The 20,338-nt window shown below is 36.5% G+C and overlaps 5 protein-coding genes, 1 long non-coding RNA gene and 1 other non-coding gene across 13 annotated transcripts; 2 read left to right on the forward strand and 5 right to left on the reverse strand.

The window, feature by feature from the left end:
* Positions 337–2,682, reverse strand: LOC104759180 (cyclic pyranopterin monophosphate synthase accessory protein, mitochondrial-like). 2 transcript variants are annotated; one of them, XM_010482146.2, is made up of 3 exons: positions 2,519–2,682; positions 1,535–2,237; positions 337–766 (listed from the first exon to the last, which is right to left on the reverse strand). In XM_010482146.2, the coding sequence occupies exons 1-2, from the start codon at positions 2,651–2,653 to the stop codon at positions 1,569–1,571; spliced, it is 804 nt and encodes a 267-aa protein (XP_010480448.1). In that variant the 5' UTR covers positions 2,654–2,682; the 3' UTR covers positions 337–766; positions 1,535–1,568. The 2 variants fall into 2 exon arrangements, with proteins under 2 accessions (XP_010480448.1, XP_010480442.1); XM_010482140.2 differs by having other exon boundaries at positions 476–810.
* Positions 2,834–4,862, reverse strand: LOC104778519 (cytochrome P450 703A2). The gene is made up of 2 exons (XM_010502975.1): positions 3,957–4,862; positions 2,834–3,479 (listed from the first exon to the last, which is right to left on the reverse strand). The coding sequence occupies exons 1-2, from the start codon at positions 4,860–4,862 to the stop codon at positions 2,853–2,855; spliced, it is 1,533 nt and encodes a 510-aa protein (XP_010501277.1). The 3' UTR covers positions 2,834–2,852.
* Positions 5,367–5,438, forward strand: TRNAQ-CUG. Its single transcript has one exon. It is a non-coding gene; the product is annotated as a tRNA-Gln (tRNA).
* Positions 5,649–8,340, reverse strand: LOC104759197 (transcription factor bHLH13-like). Its single transcript, XM_010482157.2, has 2 exons — positions 7,967–8,340; positions 5,649–7,856 (listed from the first exon to the last, which is right to left on the reverse strand). The coding sequence occupies exon 2, from the start codon at positions 7,660–7,662 to the stop codon at positions 5,869–5,871; it is 1,794 nt and encodes a 597-aa protein (XP_010480459.1). The 5' UTR covers positions 7,663–7,856; positions 7,967–8,340; the 3' UTR covers positions 5,649–5,868.
* Positions 11,968–12,815, forward strand: LOC104759207 (ethylene-responsive transcription factor ERF023). Its single transcript, XM_010482165.2, has one exon. The coding sequence runs from the start codon at positions 11,993–11,995 to the stop codon at positions 12,563–12,565; it is 573 nt and encodes a 190-aa protein (XP_010480467.1). The 5' UTR covers positions 11,968–11,992; the 3' UTR covers positions 12,566–12,815.
* On the reverse strand, positions 15,068–17,628 carry LOC104759218. Of its 3 annotated transcripts, none has more exons than XR_762806.2 (4): positions 17,328–17,628; positions 16,100–16,150; positions 15,440–15,539; positions 15,068–15,349 (listed from the first exon to the last, which is right to left on the reverse strand). It is a non-coding gene; the product is annotated as an uncharacterized LOC104759218 (long non-coding RNA). The 3 variants fall into 3 exon arrangements; XR_762807.2 differs by having other exon boundaries at positions 15,466–15,539; positions 17,328–17,627; XR_762805.2 differs by having other exon boundaries at positions 15,068–15,539; positions 17,328–17,622.
* On the reverse strand, positions 18,126–20,200 carry LOC104759232. 4 transcript variants are annotated; one of them, XM_010482190.2, is made up of 2 exons: positions 20,045–20,200; positions 18,126–19,316 (listed from the first exon to the last, which is right to left on the reverse strand). In XM_010482190.2, exon 2 carries the CDS (start codon positions 19,312–19,314, stop codon positions 18,313–18,315), a length of 1,002 nt encoding a protein of 333 aa, XP_010480492.1. In that variant the 5' UTR covers positions 19,315–19,316; positions 20,045–20,200; the 3' UTR covers positions 18,126–18,312. The 4 variants fall into 4 exon arrangements, with proteins under 4 accessions (XP_010480492.1, XP_010480498.1, XP_010480486.1 ...); XM_010482196.2 differs by having other exon boundaries at positions 18,126–19,343; positions 20,045–20,183; XM_010482184.1 differs by lacking the exon at positions 20,045–20,200 and adding an exon at positions 19,854–20,038.

The following is a 20,338-nucleotide window of genomic DNA, read 5'->3' on the forward strand; positions in this document are numbered from 1 at the left end:
ATATGTGTATAGTTTTAACTAATGATGCCCAATAATTTCCCCACGATTGGTGGCACATTTTCGCTCTTGAGTTTTGCACAATCTGAAACATTCCACATGGGTTAACAAATACATGCAAATGTACTCACCAAAGATAAATCTAGTACGACTGTCAAATGATAGTAAAAACTAATTTATTTCATGTATACAAACTTTGCATGATGGTGTAATTTGCCAATACATTATTATCTTAGTACTACTATATCGTCACGACCTTTATAGATCTCACAATCTTGTTAGATTGTCTATATCATCAAACCCTCTTTTCTTTTACTCGCCCACAATAATTGGAAATAATGACATCCAAGATTCGGAATTTTCATATTCAATGCTTCGATATGTTTACATCATACTACTATATATTACTACATCATAACCACGAATATAATCCTCTTCTTTAAACGAGTACAAAAGAAAATTTATAAAAAAAGGGGAAGAGTACTAAATCTTGTGATATTGGTATGTGTGACCACCAATTAAATGCTGTGAACCAATCTATCGCAACTGTCTAAAGAATGTGGACACAAATATGAATAAGACTGTACAGTTGCAAGCATTGACTTAAAAAAGTCTTCATAAATTGTTTCACATAGGATTTAGGTGAAATTCTCATATTCCACATCAAATTGCTCTATTACCAAAGTACCAAACTTGACCTGATCTTTTCGCAGCCGGCTTTACTTGCCCGGACAAGCCATAGTGTTACACGTAGTTCCACTGTTCCAGTCTAAGTGAAGATTAGCATTAGTAAGAAGAACTCAGAGGAGAGATCTGGAAATGGAGAAGAGAAACATATTTGATTAAAGGAGACAAGAAAGCTAAAGTCACTACAAGAAAGAGGAAAAAAAAGAGACTTTGGCCAGCAGAGACAGCACACTTTCTAGCTTTCTCTGCTTTATTTTAAGTGCTCACTCATCATTGCAAGGCTCGTAACATGAACCATGTGCATACAAAAAGATTCAATATGCGACATGATAACCTATATACCTTTACTCTAATACTCTATACATATATACAATATGTTGTCTGAGCCTTTTAATTGTGTTGTAATAATCTTAATTAAGTTTCATGAGAGATGCTATGTGTGTTCTTACTAGAACCCATTACAAGAACAACTTTGAAAAGAAAACTATAGAAAACCCCGTAGATTCAGAAAAGCCAAACTCAAACGATAGTGTCTTTCACAGTGCCAGTGTGAATCACCCTCAAGATTCAAAAGTTTCCATCTTTCTACATACGATTTATCACCCAAGCAACCAAATCAAATCGGATCACAAAACACATTGATACAATTCAACTTTAAACATCACCAGCAACATACTTTGAGCAAGTCAAAAGAACTTAACTACAGTTTCTCTCACAGTACCTATGTGAATTATGCCTAATTGACTATTCAAGATTCAGAAGTTTCCATCTTTCTATATATGATTGATCACACCAAGCAACCAAATAAATTTGAGAACAACAAATACTTCCAAGATAAAAGAAAGCTAACCTCTCATAGCTACGGAGACAAATGTTCATTGTGTTCACTCCCCTCTGGACCAATATCCACTCTTTCCACCAGTTTTACGCTCGAGTCTCACATCTGTAATACTGATATCTTTCGACGCAGCCTTACACATGTCGTAAACTGTTAAACCAGCAACTGAGACAGCAGTCATAGCTTCCATCTCAACTCCAGTCTTTCCAGTGCAAGAAGCTTCTCCTTCAATGTCAACACTAAAATCTTCAGGGTTTAGTCTTAGGTCTACACGAACATGCGTAAGAGAAATGTTATGACACAATGGGATTAAGCTACTAGTTTGTTTTGCTCCACTAATGCCAGCGATCTTCGCCACTCCAAGAACATCTCCTTTCCCCATTTGATTCGCTAAGACCAAATCGAATACTCCTTTCCCAAGAAAAACTTTACAGGAAGCCAATGCAGTTCTCTTAGTATTGTCCTTGGAAGATACATCAACCATCTGAGCTTCCCCTGAGATCCCAACATGGGTTAGCTTAGACATATCACCAGCCACTAGTGCAGGTTGTTCTTTGCTCGATTTCTGATACTCAATACGGGATAAAAGATCAGAACTCTCCGGGTTTGTCGACTTCAGAGATTCAGCTTTCGATTTCAACTCAGAGAAATCCATTGTGGCAGGACCAGAAAACCCATCGGGAGATGGTTCTTCTCCAAAGATTGACTTCATTTCCTGAAACACCAAAACGATCGACTAAAACCCTCAGCGAGGATATATAAATCATTGAGCTTTTTTAAGTATTTGTTTGGTAGAATCGTAAATCAAGATCACTGAGTTGACAGTTAGCATCAATTTCTCTCACAATTCTATCATCGGAAACACCAACTCTAAACCATTAATCAAAACTCAATTTGCTTAGTTCCTCAACACGATTCAAAAGGTTGATTGGTGTAGCTAGTTGTTACAGATGCACACAGAGGCCAAAATAACAGACAACAGAGAGTGAGAAAAACCTGATTCAGCTCATCTATATTCATGATTTGCGGATCGATTTCATCGTAAATTTTACTGCTGAATGCCTTTTTCACCGGAGAAATCACGGCCGGATATCGACGGAGTAACACGGCGCGACGGAGTGTCGAAAACATGTTTTTTTTTTTTTTTTTAAATTCACCACCACCTCAAGAGATTGAAGAAGCAAAGTGTAGTTTAAAAGTAGGGTTCTGCTAAACCGGGGAAAATAAACCCAACAAACCGTTCTCTTAAAACTGGTTTGGTTTATAATTCAATAACCGAAATTTATTAATTCTTACTAGTACTATTCGGTTTAAATCAAATATTGTACTACTATGTGTACAAATGAGGTGCCAATCGTGGTTTAGCAATGGCCCATAATGGTTTAGCCTTAGGCATAGTCATGCCGTAAACTTCCACCGTATCAATACATTCCGGTGAAGACCAGTCAAAGCAATGAAAGAGCCGAGCCAATGCCATTAGCACCATTGTCACACCTAACGGAGCTCCGGGGCACTTCCTCTTACCAGCACTAAACGGCAATATCTTAAAATCCGGTCCGTGGCTTATCTCAACTCGTCCGCTACCGTCAACAGGCCAATGTCGTTCGGGCCTAAAGTCCTCCACGTCGTCCCATAACTTTGTGTTTCGGCCCAATCCATGTGTATTGATGAAGACACGTGTCTTTGCTGGGATGTAATAGCCGTTGATCGTTGTTGGTCTGACGGACTCGTGAGGGATTAAAAACGGTCCGGCCGGATGCATTCGGAACGTCTCTCGTACCACACAGCGTAGGTAGTTTAAATGGACTAGATCTGATTCGTCGACCATTCGGTTTGATCCTACGATAGTGTCAAGCTCTTCTTGAATCTTACGCATTACTCGTGGTTGCTTGATGACTTCGGCCATTGCCCATTCGTTTGTGACTGCTGACGTGTCCGTCGCAGCCGCTATCATGTCCTATNGGGCCAATGTCGTTCGGGCCTAAAGTCTTCCACGTCGTCCCATAACTTAGTGTTTCGGCCCAATCCATGTGTATTGATGAAGACACGTGTCTTTGCTGGGATGTAATAGCCGTTGATCGTTGTTGGTCTGACGGACTCGTGAGGGATTAAAAACGGTCCGGCCGGATGCATTCGGAACGTCTCGCGTACGACGCAACGTAGATAGTTTAAATGGATTAGATCGGATTCTTTGACCATTCGGTTTGATCCTACAATAGTATCTAGCTCTTCTTGAATTTTACGCATTACTCGTGGTTGCTTGATGACTTCGGCCATTGCCCATTCGTTTGTGACTGCTGACGTGTCTGTCGCAGCCGTTATCATGTCCTATACAATTTACAAAAATACATAGTTTTAAAAACATAACATAATACATCTTTCATATTTTTGACGTTTCAGTACAATTTATCAACATAACGGAATTAAATGATACCTGAATAAGAGCTTTAATTTCAACGTCGTCCATGTGTTCTTTGCCGTTCTCCCCAGGTAGAGACAACAAAACGTCAACAAAATCCATTTCTCCGTTGTTGTCATCATTTTCTCGTTTTGCCCTTCTGTGCTCGTCGATGATCTTGGTATGAAACTTGTCTACACGCTTCTCCACGTCCCTCATCTCTTTCTCGCATCCGGACGGATCAACCCACCTCCAAAACGGCAAGTAGTCTCCTAAGTAAATAACACCCAACAGCCAAAACAATTTATGAGTTATGTGCATAAACTCCTGTGCTTCTTTTGGACTTACTAGAGATCCAGGTCCAAAAAATTGTTTCCCTAGTAGCATCCGAGTCACATTGTTCATAGAGAAAGCACCCAATACTTCCCTTAGGTTTATTGGCTTTCCGAATTTCGCTCGTTCGAAGACATCTCGTATAAGATACCGAGCTTCCTCGGCCCGTTGGGAAGTAAAAGATTCAAGCCTTTTGGTAGTAAGTAGGTGTTCCATGCATATCCTCCTCATTCTTTTCCAATGGGGACCCATTGGCGCTAATGCGACGTCCCCACATCCATAAGCTAGGTGGACTGCGGCGAGTGTTTTTGGCCTAGATGCAAAAACATCGTCCTGTCGTAAGAGAATCTCTCGGATGGTATCGGGATCGTTCGTTGTGATGGCATCTATATTCCCGAGCCGGAGGTAGACTAATGGACCGTACTTATCACAAAGAGCAGCCAAGTCCCGGTGAGGTAAAGGGCCCAATTGGAGAAGGTTACCCAATATCGGCCACCTTGGTGGGCCTGGAGGAAGCCTTTGGGATTTACATGCTGAAGCCTTGAGCCATTTCCATAGAAGAAGATTAAGAATGAGAACAGCGAAGAGGGAGGCCAACACCAAAATCATCTAATCTTATATTATATGTTCAACAGATCTTTCCATTATTCCCATATTGTCTTTGTTGTGTCAATATATAACAAATAATGGAAGACTAGTAGCTAGGTTTTGGTTAGAACTATTAATTATATCATTCACAAGAAAATAAATAAATTATACAATCTAACCATGTATCTCTCTATCTTTGTGTGGCACTCTTACGAGTTGCATGCTTTATTCATGTTCTTCTAATCGGTTTAGTAGGAAAGAGTTAGCTTAGGAAATCTGGAAAGAACATTACATTACCCTTTGAGTAAAAACATTTAAATAAATAATGGATAGCAACTCAGCATAGATGCAAAATGTGGACATCTTAGTTTGATAAATAATGAATAAAGTTGAACACAAATAATATTATTTTGACACGCAAAGAAGTATAATCGGTGGCGACTGGGTCACCATATCAAAACAATACTAATTGGAAAAAAAGTCACCATACGGATAAATAGTGTTACTGAAGTCGTAGTAGCAAGCGGTTCCATGGTCTAGCGGTTAGGACACTAGACTCTGAATCTAGTAACCCGAGTTCAAGTCTCGGTGGAACCTTTTTGTATTTTGTGTTTTTCCCCTGTTTCTCTTTTTAACACTTTTGTCTTTTTGTATCCAGGCGTAGACGGTAACTGTTAGTATGTGAAACGAATTCCGAATTTTCATCCAACACGAAGAACGGTGTTCACGACATCACAATTTCCACTGGCTCGACTTCTCCATCGCGATTTCACATGCTTTACTGACTTGCCAATCAACACTTAGCTAAATCCAACACATAGAAAACTGATATAACTCTAAACATTATCTTTTTCTTCCAACCTTGTCTACTTGTGTCAATAAAACTTCTAAAATCCTAGTTTGAAGGATTCTTACAGGTATATAACCAAAAAAAGAAGCAAACCTAGAAGAAAAAAGAAAAAAAGAACCATTCAAAACCGGTTCTTGATTACAAACTCACTTCCACCTTCTTCTGTCTCTGAAAAGGCTATCTACCTGATGATGTTCTTGACTGAACAGAACTTGATTGTTCTCTAGACAATGCCGAGATCAGCTTTTCTTTCGTTAACTCTTGAGATTTTACCACAAACGTATGCAACACTGTGTCCTGAGAAACTTCCAGGTTCGAGTTAATCACTTCTACTTTACTCTCTTCAAATGCATGGAAGATTCTAGAAGCCGGATGAGACTCCAACGGACAGTTTATTCTCACTGTGACATCTTCACCTGAGGTTTGAACATTGATATCCGAATCCAAGCTGATTGGTGGATTTGAGCTATACCCTAACCTCTCTTTTTCTGCTTCCATGACTTTAAGCTTGGCGTGAAGCTCGTTTATGTAAGAAACAGCGTCCCCCAACAACGACGCTTTGTCCATCTTGGAAATGTTGGGAACGACGGATCTCAGAGCGTAAAACCTCTGGTTTAGCTTCTCACGCCGCTGCCTCTCTGCTTCTACATGGTTCAAAGCTTCAGCTCTTCCATTTGCAGGTCTCCTTCCGCGTTTTCTTGGTCTGTTGTTACCAGATTCATCAGCCCCCACCGTGTCAGCCCATTCTGGGCCTCCTTCTCCATCTGAATTATTCTCCGAAGCCCTTGAACTCGCAGCAGAGAAATCAATCTGCATTTGAGCAGGAGGAAGCAGCCTCTGCGATGCTTGCTGCAAAGGTAGAAACTTGAAATCATCTTTGCTTGGAACTTCCTTCACACTGTTCGTCCTAATGTAGTTCTCCGGTTGCACCCATGTAGGACTAATAAGAGTGTTGTTGCTGCCTGGGTTTGCAAACATAAACCTATTCCCATTATTATTGGGATATGCATCTAATCTCTTGGGAGCTCTATCATCCATTTTTCTAACCGTGAGTTTCTCTCTGAACTGTCTATGTTGTTGCTGTTGTTGTTGTTGTTGATGTGGCTGTTGTTGGTGATGCTGATGAAGAAACCCCGAACTGTGCAGATCCTTCCCGAAGATCTTCGAACCAGTAACTGTTCTGTTATCATCAATCTTTTCAGCTACAACAACGGGTAAAGCAACAGCCGGCAGAGTTCTAACCGGAGGCAAAGTACTAGAAAACAATGATCTTATAGACAACATAGACTCTTCGCTCTCAGGCAAACATGAAGTGGAGCCTAACTCAACAACACCAATATCAGTAGGAACCAAAACAATGGTCTGAATGCCAGCAGATTTAGCAAGAAAGGATCTAACACAATAATCAGAACCCGAGTTGACGACATCAGATAACCAAAGCGGTTTACCAGAGGCGAAACACTTGCCAGGACCACCTTCACCTCGAGGGAAAGAGAAGTACATGGAAGAAAGAAGAAACATCTCAGTGTCAGTAACTCTATCTAATCCTAAAGCACAGTTATCTTCCTCAGATTCACCAAACATAGCATGAAGCTTTTGCAAAACCCTCTTCCTCATGGTCTGGTAGGTTTCCTCTTCTCTACCCATACTAAGAATCCTAACGATGTCTGACTTCTCACCTTGTTTAGGCTCTCTACAAGATCCATCGCCCCAACAGAGAACCAAGTCGCCGGACTTTGACCTGGAAATCTGCCAGAAAATGGCGTAGTTCCAAGAGAAGTTGCAAGAGTTGGGTCTCTCAACGAGATCGGAGAGCTTGTTCTGAAGGTTATCGTCGCTGCCAACAGTCATCAAGAGATTAGCATTTGGAACAGAATTGGAAAGCAAGTAATCGAGAGCTCGTTTCCCAAGCAACGAAGCAATTATCGCTTTATCATCTTCGTTCCACACTACGCCACCAATATGATTCATCTCTGCTTCTTCTTTGGATCCAAAAGAAAACAAGAAAAGGAGAGGTTTTTTTTGAAGAAACCCTTAGATCTTTATGCTTGGGTCAAATTCTAGGGTCTTCTAGGGTTTAGAAGTAACCCCAGATGCGAAATTACGGCCGACTATAGCAGCAACAGCTTTGCATGGAACACCCACCAGAGATCTCAGATCTTGCCCTATTTTAAAAACATAACAACAAATCCAAACACACACCAAAAAAGTAATCAAATTTTGATTTTTTTTTTTTTTTTTTAATCTTCAATGAAAATTAAGTTAGTATTTTTACCAGTAAAAAGATACAAATCTTCCTCCACCGAGATAATCTCCTCAAATTCAGATTTTTCTTTTGTCTCACAAAACAATCCGACCAAAAAAAAAACAAATTTGTATATATCTCTCCAACCCCAAAATGAACAAACAAATCACCTAAATTACCCGAAAAAGAACCCTAAGAATCGAAGAGAGTGCAGAAAAAAAAAGAAAAAAAAAGTACAAATTGTGTTTTGGATTCAGTTTTGTTTGCTCTCTTCTCTCAATCGGGGCTCCCTCTTTTGTCGCCGTGGCCAATTGAATGAATTCAAGGAAGAGAGAGAAAGACCGACGCATGTTCTTCGTGCTCTTTTTTATTTTTTTTTATTTTAAAAAAACCCCCCAAAAAAACAAAAAAAACACAAGACTTTCAATTTATTTAACTACAGTTTAGAGAGAGTTGTGTTAACTTCAACCGGGTCTGGTCAAGTTGGTCCGGCTAATAGTTTTGTCTTTTGTCTTTGATACACGACGATGTTCTAAACCTTAAAATATGTTTATGTTTTCTTCTTCTTCTTTTTTGGTCAATAATTGACGATACATATATTCATACTACATATATGGTTTTGATTAATTATAAAGTTGTGTGTATCAGATCTATCTCAGCTGGTGTAGATCTAATGGGGTTGATTAGATTCTTATATATGTACAGCACATATGTATATACTAAGGATTAATTATAGTATATGGAAAATAAACAAAAGGGATAACCTAACCCAAAATTAGTAATCTGCTTTCGGATTTAATAAAATTTGGATGGTTTCAGAAATAAAAATATCAAAAGTATGCCAATCTGATGGTCAAGCACCAGAAACTTTGACCAAATCAACCATTCACGTTCACGTTAGTAGAGGAGAGGATTAAATAAACTGATTTTGTTGTGTACTAATAATACTAGTTGTTACTTAAAAGCTTTTAAAATGTTGGCTTATACTATATGTTTACATAGTTTTCCATGTTTTTTTTTTTTTTACCATATATATTTTTTGTAGACATATAAAAAAAACGGAAATAATTTGTGTTATACTAAAATAGAGTAGTAATTTGATGCTAGTATTTGTTTTGTTTTTTTTGAACACAATTATACAACACACGCCAGCCAACTGGATAGAGAGAGGAGGAGGAGAGCGTGAAAAGCACGTGATATTCACGTGGATCGAGGAGAGATGACCAGAAGAATGAGAAGAACGTGAGATGCATTTAATTTTTATTGGATTTCTTCTTCTTCTTTTTTTTTTTTATTTATTTATTTATATTTCAGAAATGCGCCTGCCACTTTCTTTTTCTTTCTTCTCTGTAACGTATTAATTTTGATAGAGAACGTATGATTTATTATTAATTTTTGGTTCCTTCCCACTGCCACTGCACAACAAAATTGATTTATATCGTTTTCACTTTTACGATTATCATCACTTTCAAAAAGAAACAAACATTATCATCAAATTATTGAAAATACGGCTCATGAAATTCTAGTATATGCAAAAAAAAATAATAATAATAATGTTTTTGGGAAAAATGGATGNAAAAATGGATGGAGTCACGAGTGGGTATAAAAATATATGGCGGTGTGAGAAACACGCAGCTAAAGTGTGGGGACCGCGTGATTCACGTGTTTAAACTATCCCTTTAATCGAGAGACGTGGGCTCCTCCCTCCCAATTTCTAAATGGGCCGCTGTTTACATGTCGATTCGGGTTTCCATGAAAAAACTAATATTATTTATTGGGCCGTAGATGGGCTGCGATCATCGTTATTATTATTAGCCTTTTTCGCTACTTCCCCATCTTTCAGTTTCGATAATACCCTGAGAAACTGACAGCTAAATTGTAGTGTTAATTAAAGAGGAGGATACAAGGAAGGTTTGATGGAGCTGCAGAAGCTTTCACAAACAGTACATTCACTTGTATTGAGTCTCAAGTCTCAAATCATATATTTTATTTTCTGGTTAATATCATATCAATATTTCAAAAATGATCCAAATTGGTTATGTCTTTTATATGTGATTGTAGACTCTAGTTTGAGAGTTGTATCAAAAGCTTTATCCCATGTATTTTGGCGTCTATATATAGATGTTGATATATTCATTTTAAAAATGAACTACGTGTTTGTAACGTCTACAAAAATCGTCACCTTTTTTGTTTTCAACCAAAATTAAGGGACTACTTTACATATAACAAAAAAAACACTCACGAAAAGGGCAAAAAGCACCGACCAAAAACTTAATGCTCATCGTATGGCAGAACAAAAACTTGAAGCTTAATCCAAAAACAAAAGACGTCACACACACACACACACACACACACACACATACACTGTTATAATTTCAGTTACTTACTGTTTGAAAAACGAACAAGTGTTTACATTGTTACGACAACGCAACCGAAGACAAAACTGATATCTCTAGTAATTAAAGTCGTAAATGATCTGATGTAAGATGAAAGAGAGTTTTTTGTAACTCCTCTTGCTAGCTATTCCCCTTATTAAAATAGTATTAATTTTTAAATAATATTTTGATCGCACTATTACTTGGAGTAAATTTTCGATATGTCCTTGTTAATTTGTATAGTGACGTGATGGGTTACACAATGTGGAAACCATAGACTTCAGGTGATTTTTATCAAGTCCCCCTTTTGATGTTAAATCATAAATCACCGTTACGAAGACGTGATTTTCTTGTGATATCTTAATTTTTTTTTTTTTTTGTTTCCTTTCTTAAGAATAACTTCAGCTAGTTGTCTTTTTCTCTTGTAATAATCTTTACTGTCATGGAGAGTTTTTATTCTTTGTAACGGTGATTTTAGTAGCAAAATCTTAAAAGATAACTTTTTGAGTAGTGTAGATTTCTGAGTGGTATAGACTAGAGTTTAGACAGACTATGGTCCCGATCAAGAAATAATCAATGCTATTTTAAAAAAGGTAACCTCTGTGGACCTGCGTTGCCCAAGTATATGAAATAACACAAATTAATAAGTTAATAATTAGGAAAGAAAAAAGGGATCTTTGTAGATACATTTTCACGATCATGGCATGCATACACATAAAATTAAACCTAATAAAGTGATTTCATTAAAATAATAAATTAATATAATCACATATACTATAATTTTCCAGTTGTCATCTTTTGGCCAAAGTTAATATGATTTGGAGTTAAATGTTCAGGGCTTTTCTTTATATGCAACGTGTATAGTGAATACGCATGTTCACTTCGGAATGTTGACTGTGAAATGTTAAGATATGATCAGGAGGTACTAAACTACTAATTAATTAAGGTATTAATACATTGCAAACTATATATACTTTCAAAAAAAAAAAACTCTTAATAGACGTTAAGTTCGTAATCTTTTCGGATATAAGATTATACCTGGTTAATTACTCTTTTGCTTGCCATCGACAACTAAATTTAGTCATAAGACATTATAACAGGGTAATTACTATCTTTTTCTTGCCATGGACACACTTTTAACAATTTGTTGAAAAAGTGCTCAAACTATATAGGACAGGACGTCAGCAGTACATGAGAGCTATTGAAAACATTTCCCCACCACTCCCGATTGCTGGGAGACAAAGATTTGACATATAAACTTTCTTAGTTTAGTTTGACATTAAAACTTTTATCATCGGGGACATCAATTAACCCCATGATCTTAGATTTTTGTTCTTATGCAAGATTTGCGCAGTGTTTTATTTTAGTAACAAATATATCTTTGTTATTTACATTAATAGTATTATCACTGGTTTATTTTTTGACCCAGTTGCTTATCGTAACAATCCTCGCTGATTTACTATTCAACATTTTTCCTTTTTTTTTTTGTTCTTTATTGAAATTTTTATTAAGTGATACTATTTTATAGATTTTGATAAAGTAAAAAATCAATATGTATGTTGGGGGCATATAGGTAAATTCGAATATGGAGCAGTAACGCTTTTTGGTTAGAAAATGAGATTGGATGAGATTATAAATGTAGAGATAACGGTGTGACTTAAACACATAACAAACTCTTTTAATGTCACAACAGAGAATGAAGCTATCACCACCACCACTTGCCAACAACGAACAATCCCCCACCGCGTCCGCCGTTAAATCTTGTAGCGGAGGAGGCGGTAGAGCAACCAGCTCGACGACAAGGCATCCAGTGTACCACGGAGTTCGCAAACGTCGATGGGGAAAATGGGTTTCTGAGATCAGAGAGCCCCGCAAAAAATCTCGGATTTGGCTCGGATCTTTCCCGGTGCCGGAGATGGCGGCTAAAGCCTACGACGTGGCGGCGTTTTGTCTCAAAGGTCGGAAAGCTCAGCTTAACTTCCCCGACGAAATCGACGATCTACCTCGACCGTCCACGTGTACGGCCAGAGATATCCAAGTCGCGGCGGCCAAAGCAGCCAACGCCGTCAAGATCATCGAAATGGTAGATGTCGACGACGTGGCAGACGCAGATGATTTCTGGGAAGGTATTGAGCTGCCGGAGCTCATGATGACCGGGGGTGGCTGGTCGCCGGAGCCTTTTGTTGCCGGAGATGATGCCACGTGGCTTGTAGACGGAGACTTGTATCAGTGTCAGTTCATGGCGTGTCTGTGAGTGTTGCTATCGATTGTGTCGTATTCGTTATACGTGTACGTTGTATCGTTATTGTGTTGGCTACGTTAAGTTAATGCATATGTATATTTTTATTTTTTTCTTGTTTCTAGTTTATCGTTTTACGTGATTAATAATTAGAGATACCTGTTTCTTAAATTAGTTATCAGGTTTGTACGATCTTGATAAGTAATTAATTATATGTATGGGTGCAACTTTACTAAATACTACCTCTAGCTAAGCTTTAATGGGATTTTTTGTTTAATTGATTTTTTTTTTTTATGTAGCTGCTTATTATAGTAAATCATTGGTTTTAAATCATTGAAGCTTGATTCAAACTTCTGAAATATTTGTAAGAACTTGTTATTTTTATTTTATTTTGTAGGAAAGTATAATTCACAACCTAGCATAATTCCTAATTCGGTCCAATTTCCATCGTTGTTCATGCAATAGCTATCGGGACCCATATCCATATATATTTAATAAGTATCAAATAATCATTTTAAAATGACTATTGATATTTATCATAATTACTACTGTATTTGTTATGTTTTTTTTCATAGAAAACAAAAAACAAGACTCCTGAAATGAGTATCATGGGGTTCCCGATTAATGTTCTCTTGATGTGTTTGGAATATACTGTATATTAGTATACTAGAATTAGTATATATACACCAATTTTTGAACTTTTTAAATCATAAGTTGTTCGCTTTCGATTACACTGATAGAGAGCTACTTCGTTCCAAGATGTTTAATAATATCATCAGTACTCTGTACTCAAGCTTCATTGATACTTAAAAATGTCGCTAGGAAGAAACTCAGTAGTAGTCAGTAGTCAGACGGTACTGGATCTAGGTAGCAAACCAAACTATTAATAAGATGTATATAAATACCAGATGTGAAAGGACGGTTGTGCCCTCTTGAAGCCTCGTTGCTTCGCTGGACTTGGCCTGTTGTAACAAGAGGAAAACGGGCGGGCCATAGATGATATGTCATGCCGTTTATCAAACACAAAAACGACAGTACGTGCTATTTCCTATATAATCAATCCAGCACTTCGTTTCGTGAATCTCAAAAGACACAATTCAAACAAACAAGCAAGGGTTTGAAAGTTTTTGACTCATCGAAATACGTCCACAAAAATAATAACCATAGAGAACGATGTTTAGGATTTTTTCCTAACGCATCTGTTTGTATTCGACCCAAAACTTATACTACCGTTAAATAGATCCCAATTACACCACGTGGAAATTGTAAACTAATTCAATTCATTTTCCGAAATGTAAGATGGGTATAATAAATATACGTGTGTTAAGAACTGGTCCATAAATATGTTTGTTCCAAAAAAAAAGAATCATCCGTATATGCACCACCCACGCCTCTTGTATACGTATAATCAGTACGAGACCTAACAGGCAAACATGATAAAATCCTAAACTCGAGATCTATACATGTATACGTTTCATTCAAAAGTATTTTCGAAAAATCAATACTACTACATAAGGTAATTACTGATCCAAGTCTTTTAGCGAACATGTTAATTCATCAATTTTTGCATTACATTTTGGGATATATTTATATTTGACAAATTAGTCCTTCAATATTTTTGTCATGTGCATATATTAAGCTGTAGTACTGTGTCTGTAATAATATTATGTTCTTGTAGGACACACGACAAGACGAGGACGCGGAGATGGTACTCGCATAGAACCAAGACTTGTCTGGGTGGGAATTTTGAAATTATTAATGTTTTGTCCTTTGTATCATCATATATTCATAATACAATTTTGCACCACATATTAAGATATTTAATGTACAACACGTTTTTATAAAAAAATAACGGCTAAAAGAATACTCGAATTTATTATATCAGACAAGAATTTGTTGGACTTTAAATTCGACTATAATTTAGAGCTGTATTTGGTGGTTTGGAAGTTGGAACTCGATCATAGCATCCAAGGAAATCGAATATTGGTTTATTATAATTCGGGAATTTTTTTGCTATGTACTTTGAACTTTTTATGTTTGTAGTACGCAATGATCATCGACAATATATGTTTCTCCTGCGAATTCAATAAAGCATCTTACAACTATCATTCAGAATCAATACGGAGAAATAATATCAAATTTGACCCTAAAAATAAAATTGGAAAAATAATAATGACCATCTATATTCTACATGATCACGAACAAATAAATATTCTTTTTTTTTTGTTTGTTTGTTAAAAGATAACAACAATGAACAAACAGAGATATGAAATCTACTACATTAGATGATGAGGATATGTCAAATTTAAACCCGTATACATAACTGCATAACCAATGTTGCAAAAAAATAAAAATATTTGTTTTGGTTAAGCTAAGAAAGAATAAACTTGAACCAAAGCTGATAATAACCGTTAACTCCTCTTCTATGCACCGCGCAACATGCTTAAAAGTTAAAACAACAAATCCTGAACATCCCCTAGCAATCAATATACTAAACAGAATGTTTGGGTCTCAAAATTGTTTCCAGGACATTTGGGCCTTAGATTAGCAAATTGGGTCAAATATGGTCCACATATAAAAAATAATATTTGACTGTATCTATACTAAGCACACTCAAGGATAAAAAAAACAATTAAGTATGTATGACATATAATGCCCCTACGATTTACAAAAAATAAGAAGGAAAAAAACACATGAGGACAAAATGGTAATCTAACAGAAGTAATGGGACGCGGATCCTTAGTAGTAAGTATTATCTTATTCGGATCCTGTTTAGAATACAATTGTTTCCAAACAGACCTGTGAACAAATTGTGTTAAATTATTAGGGAGATAAATATGTCAATTTATCACAAACAAAATATTATGTTACGGAACATTAGGAACCAACCATAACAACACTCTTTCGCATTATACCTCCACAAATCTGAATATCCGCAAAATGCCGTTTATGGCAACAACCCAATCTTGAAATATGATAATAATTATATCTGTCATATAGGACACAATAAACAATTAGGGAGATAATTATGCTAATTTATCATAATACTGTAAATATTGGCTTCTAGAGAATTAGAAACCAACCATATCAACACTCTTTGACATTAAAACCCCCAAAATCATAATATTCGAAACATACCTTTTATAGCAACTAACCAGTCTTGAAATACAATCATAATTATATTAAAAACGATAATCGAAAAAACAAATTGATATCTATGAAATATTAACTATAACAAGTCTAAAACCTTAACAACAAAAACTAAACCGATCATTATTAAAACCTGCACAAACAGTTACCAAAAATTATCATACCGAATATATCAATAACTGATTTCGCAAAAGACAAAGATATCAGTCATTTGAAAATATTCTTAATATCATACCAAAACGTTTTTTTCCTCAATTCATTGCAAACAATTAGGAAATCTAATAAAATTTTATCCTTAACTGATTCAAATCAAAAAATATATAAGGTAAAGATTTAATTACCTACTTAATCTTGAAATGCTATAAATACATGTTATTCATGAAAGCGGGATAATAATACCTTCATACTTTCTTCACTTTGTTTACGGCTTAACGGAAATGGCTGCGCTTCCTGCAATTCAAATTCAAGTTAAAATCATTCATACTTGGAAGCAATACACCACTTATTCCAGAGAAACCATAGAAATGATTTTGTCAGATGTTTCGGTAAACTTATATAAATAGTTTGTTTTATTTATGAAATTCGTTTTTCATTAGTTTATTAGTTTATATATGTATGTTTCTATGCCCTTTGCAGGAACCATGAATCATGCCACTGTTAAAAAACAACAACTCAGCATGTTTCAGAGAGTTATTGTTCCTGGAAAGTGGAGAATAAGCAAATCAATGATAAAATCAATCAGGATGAGAGCGATGAATAAAAAATGATGCCTTGATCACAAAGACCAAGGCCGAATCACTTGATGAGGTCCTATTATATTTAAAGCTTTATCTTCTCATATAATCGAAATAAGTTCCTAATCACATCTTATATTCTTAACAGGTTACCGACCATGAAATTTTACCATAACCAATCAATAATATGATTGGTAAGACCTATATTTTCTTGGTGTATGTGGAAAGAGAAATTTTGTGGGATGCCATGATAAGGTCTCCTACAAGGTTTCTAAGGTACTATAAAAGGATGGCTTTCTAGCATAGTTAGTCATTGATGATTCAACTGAAATGGTGAATCCAACTACCATGGTGATCAAGTTCTAATACTATCTTATATTCTCTGGTGATCTGTTCTTTGTCTATAAGCTATTGTGGTTTACGTATAATTGAATTTTGCCTAATATTAGGTTTCACTCTCCTTGACTTATTTTACAAGAGACTAATGTGTCTACCCTTCTAATGGTGAGGCAACCGAACAATCATCCACCTCTAAGAAGTTGTATGTTCAACCAATAGACTTGGAGAAATATGAAGAGGAATTTGGTTTTAAGTTTTTTACTCTTAACTTTGAAGATAAACAACTCAATGATAAAACTTTAAGTTGAGAGTGATGAGAAAGATACATGAATTAAAACAATTCCACTGAAACAAACAAAACCCACGAATCTTATTCAGAGAAACCACAATAAACCCATGAATTATGAATTAAAACAAAAAAATAGAAATATCCAAATCTGTAGAAAACGAAAAGGCTAAAACTTGAATCTTTGAATTGAAGAAGTAATGAAAAATAGAGATGAAATTGATGGATCAATAACAAGGGTTGTGTATGCTCGGATTACAAGCAGTACCTTTGAGTACGAAAATGGTGGCGACAATGGTTGGAGCTGCGACTTATCTTGAGAAGCACCAGATCCAGTCCTCATAAGAGGTGCCGGAAAAGGCTCGGAGTAGGAACTGTTGGAATCTCATCTTTGATCAATCATGTGCAAGAGAATCAAGCATGAGAAGAAGAGAGTTAGTAAGAATAATTGCAGAAGAAATCATTGAAAGAAGAAGAGAGGAGGAAGACGAAGAGAAGAACAAAGTGTGGTTTTGTGTCATCGAAGAAAGAAAGAGGCAGCAAAGTGAAGGCCCAATTAATATTGGGTTTCGTTAGTTTAAGACAAAAACAAATTCTATGTCTAAGTAGTAGTAAGTGTTTAATTTGAGACCAACCCGCTGGTCTGATCGCCAGTTCAACCACCAGTTCATGGATTTTTAGCGGGTTTTTCCGATTCTTTAGGGGTTTTTATTTGTTCGGGTTTTAGAGGTTATCCGGACCGTAATACCTACCGGGTCACGGTTAAATCGGGCCGTGTCTAAAAACATTGGTTTATATACTTCCATAAATTTTTCTGACAGATACAGGATGAGATTAGACGGATTTTCTGTTCAAAAATAGATAAAATAATTCAAACTGTTATTTTAACACCGAACCCAAACCCGATTTGACATCCCTAATCAAACTTGGATTAGTTTATAAAATATACATGTAATATTATTTGACATTTTCTCCTGCACGTATATGTGGATCCGAATCTTAGATATTTTGACGTGGAGATCCAATCCTTAGTAGTTCTTTTGATTACAAACACTCTCAAAGCAGATAGATCCTAACCAAAATAGCTTTTATAGAGATGAACTATAACAGAAATATCACACAATACATACAGTACACTAAGACAACATACACACAAATTTAGAGCCCAAGTGAAGAAGTTATAAACCCTAAAAAAAAAAAAAACACTCTTGCAAAGATCAGTGAGTGATCAAACAAAAGACATTTTCAAGATTCTACAAGGTAAAAAACCATCCAGCAGTCCAACCTAGGAGCAAACCAGCACCAATGAGACTAAAACCTAATGCAAAAGCCATCATATATCTCCCAAGCTCACCCTTTTTCTTCTTTTCCCTTCTCTGCTTCCTCTTCTTCAGATTCATTCCTTTGATCTGTTCTTCTACCTCATCCTCCTTCTTCATCTGCAGATAAAGAGCTTCCATTTCAAGAAGCTTTAACCATTGTTTATAAGCCAACATCTGACTCGCTTGTCTCAACAAGATTGTTATCACACGGTTTTTCTCAGCACAAGCTTCTCTGGCCGCCTTCTCTGCTTCTCTTGCTCTGGTCTGAGAGTGCCTTAACGCTTCTAAAAGCTGAGCTTTGCTTAGATCATCGCTTCTAAGAGAAGACATTGGACTCGTGTTCTTGCTCTCTGTGCTACTATTGTAACTCAAAGATCTCTCAAACCGATCGCTCCAAACTCCTTGTTTCCATGGGGATCTAACAGCTGTTTTAAACCCTTTATCGCCACTCGTGCAGTGAATACTCTTGTGGAGTTTCTGAGGTGGAGGAAGATCACAATTCTGGATATTATGATCAATCGATTTAGACGCCACCAAGAGAGCTAATTCATCTTTATCAGTCGTGCTTCTCCACCAAGGAGTTGTAGCGTTAGCTTTCTTGCCAGTTAAGCTGTAGTCTTCCTTTTCTTCTTCTCGTATCCCGATCGAGTCGACAAATTGTTGCAATTTCTTGCATTTGGTGGTATCTTCAAAAAAGGAGTTTGTAATCTCCTCATCAAATTCAGTTGATCCCTTGAGCCACCATTTGGTATCAGAAGAGAAATCAGAGGAATCTCCAAAACTTGCTGAGGAAAAGCTGCTTTTTTCGGACGAAGAATGGTGGTGGTGGTGTTGGCAACAAGCTAACCTCGGAGCCATTTTAGCATCTTCATGAACAGCAAAGCAACGACTCGCTGTTCTTTGCCACAATGCTCTTGCTTCAGCTGCTCCCATTACTACATCAATGTTAAGACACAAGAAGCCTAAAAAGGTTAAGAGAAAAGGGGAAAACACAAACACACACACACAAAAAATCAAAAGACAGTTTTTTTTTTTGGTCCTGAATCAAAACTAAACGGTGTTCCTTCCTTGTTCTACCCTCGATCCCGCAATTGAAACATAAAACAAATGGGAAAGAGAGCTAATTTTCTTTGTTTGCTACTCCCGAGATTGCTTCTAAGCAAATGATTGACTCATATAAAAGCGAGTGACTTAAAGGAATTTATTTAAACAAGTACACGCAAGTCTTGGGATCAAAGCATCTTCTTTACAAAAGAATCAGTCATTAGCTCAAAAACCAAAACCCATTCAACATTAAAAATAAAATTTTCGGAAACTTTCTACAGATCAAGACATGAAGTTGGTAAATTTCATAACCAAATTAAAAAAAAAAGAAACATAACTAAAGTTTCAGAGCAATTAAAACGTACTGCAGAACCAAAAAAAAAAAAAAATGATGCGTACGATTTGGCAGTGGAATCGAGTAAATTTACCAACTTTATCAGAAATACCAAAATCAGAAGTTGACCCATAAAACAAAACCATAAATTATCATCGCTGATCGACGAGATCGGACAGGACTAGAAGAAACAGAGACTTTTATGTAAAATCAGACCACGAAAACAGAGCAGAGACCAGTAAGATTATAGATCAGAAGAAAACGGAGTAATAAAACTAAAGATACCATTTTTTTAGTAGCTTAAAGATTCCATGAATCTCTCTATAATAAAACGAAGCGATCTTGCAACCGAAGCTTTTTGGCTTTTCTGCTTTTCTTTCTTTCTTGGTTCGCACTGTGGCCCCATGGAACGAATTTTACAGTTTCTTCCGTAAAAAAGCTTCCGAGTTAGGGACACTAAACGACACAGTTTCATTAACTTGTTTGGCTTGGTAAGCATCATCTGAAACACCTCGATTGGCAACACGTGTTAACTTTAGAGACAATCGACGGTCGTTATGACATGGACCCCCCCCCCCC

The sequence above is a fragment of the Camelina sativa genome, chromosome 3 (genome assembly GCF_000633955.1).
Source record: "Camelina sativa cultivar DH55 chromosome 3, Cs, whole genome shotgun sequence".
Taxonomy (NCBI): domain Eukaryota; kingdom Viridiplantae; phylum Streptophyta; class Magnoliopsida; order Brassicales; family Brassicaceae; genus Camelina; species Camelina sativa.

Excerpts from the sequence above, each read along its gene's own strand:
- LOC104759207 (XM_010482165.2), top strand. The coding sequence starts at position 11,993 with ATGTCACAACAGAGAATGAAGCTATCACCACCACCACTTGCCAACAAC.
- LOC104759180 (XM_010482146.2), bottom strand. The coding sequence starts at position 2,653 with ATGTTTTCGACACTCCGTCGCGCCGTGTTACTCCGTCGATATCCGGCC. Across the intron at positions 2,238-2,518 it reads ATATAGATGAGCTGAATCAG|GAAATGAAGTCAATCTTTGG; the intron begins GTTTTTCTCACT and ends TTGGTGTTTCAG.
- LOC104759197 (XM_010482157.2), bottom strand. The coding sequence starts at position 7,662 with ATGAATCATATTGGTGGCGTAGTGTGGAACGAAGATGATAAAGCGATA.
- LOC104778519 (XM_010502975.1), bottom strand. The coding sequence starts at position 4,862 with ATGATTTTGGTGTTGGCCTCCCTCTTCGCTGTTCTCATTCTTAATCTT.
- LOC104759232 (XM_010482184.1), bottom strand. The coding sequence starts at position 19,905 with ATGGTTTTGTTTTATGGGTCAACTTCTGATTTTGGTATTTCTGATAAA. Across the intron at positions 19,317-19,853 it reads TGGTATTTCTGATAAAGTTG|TAATGGGAGCAGCTGAAGCA; the intron begins GTAAATTTACTC and ends ACATTGATGTAG.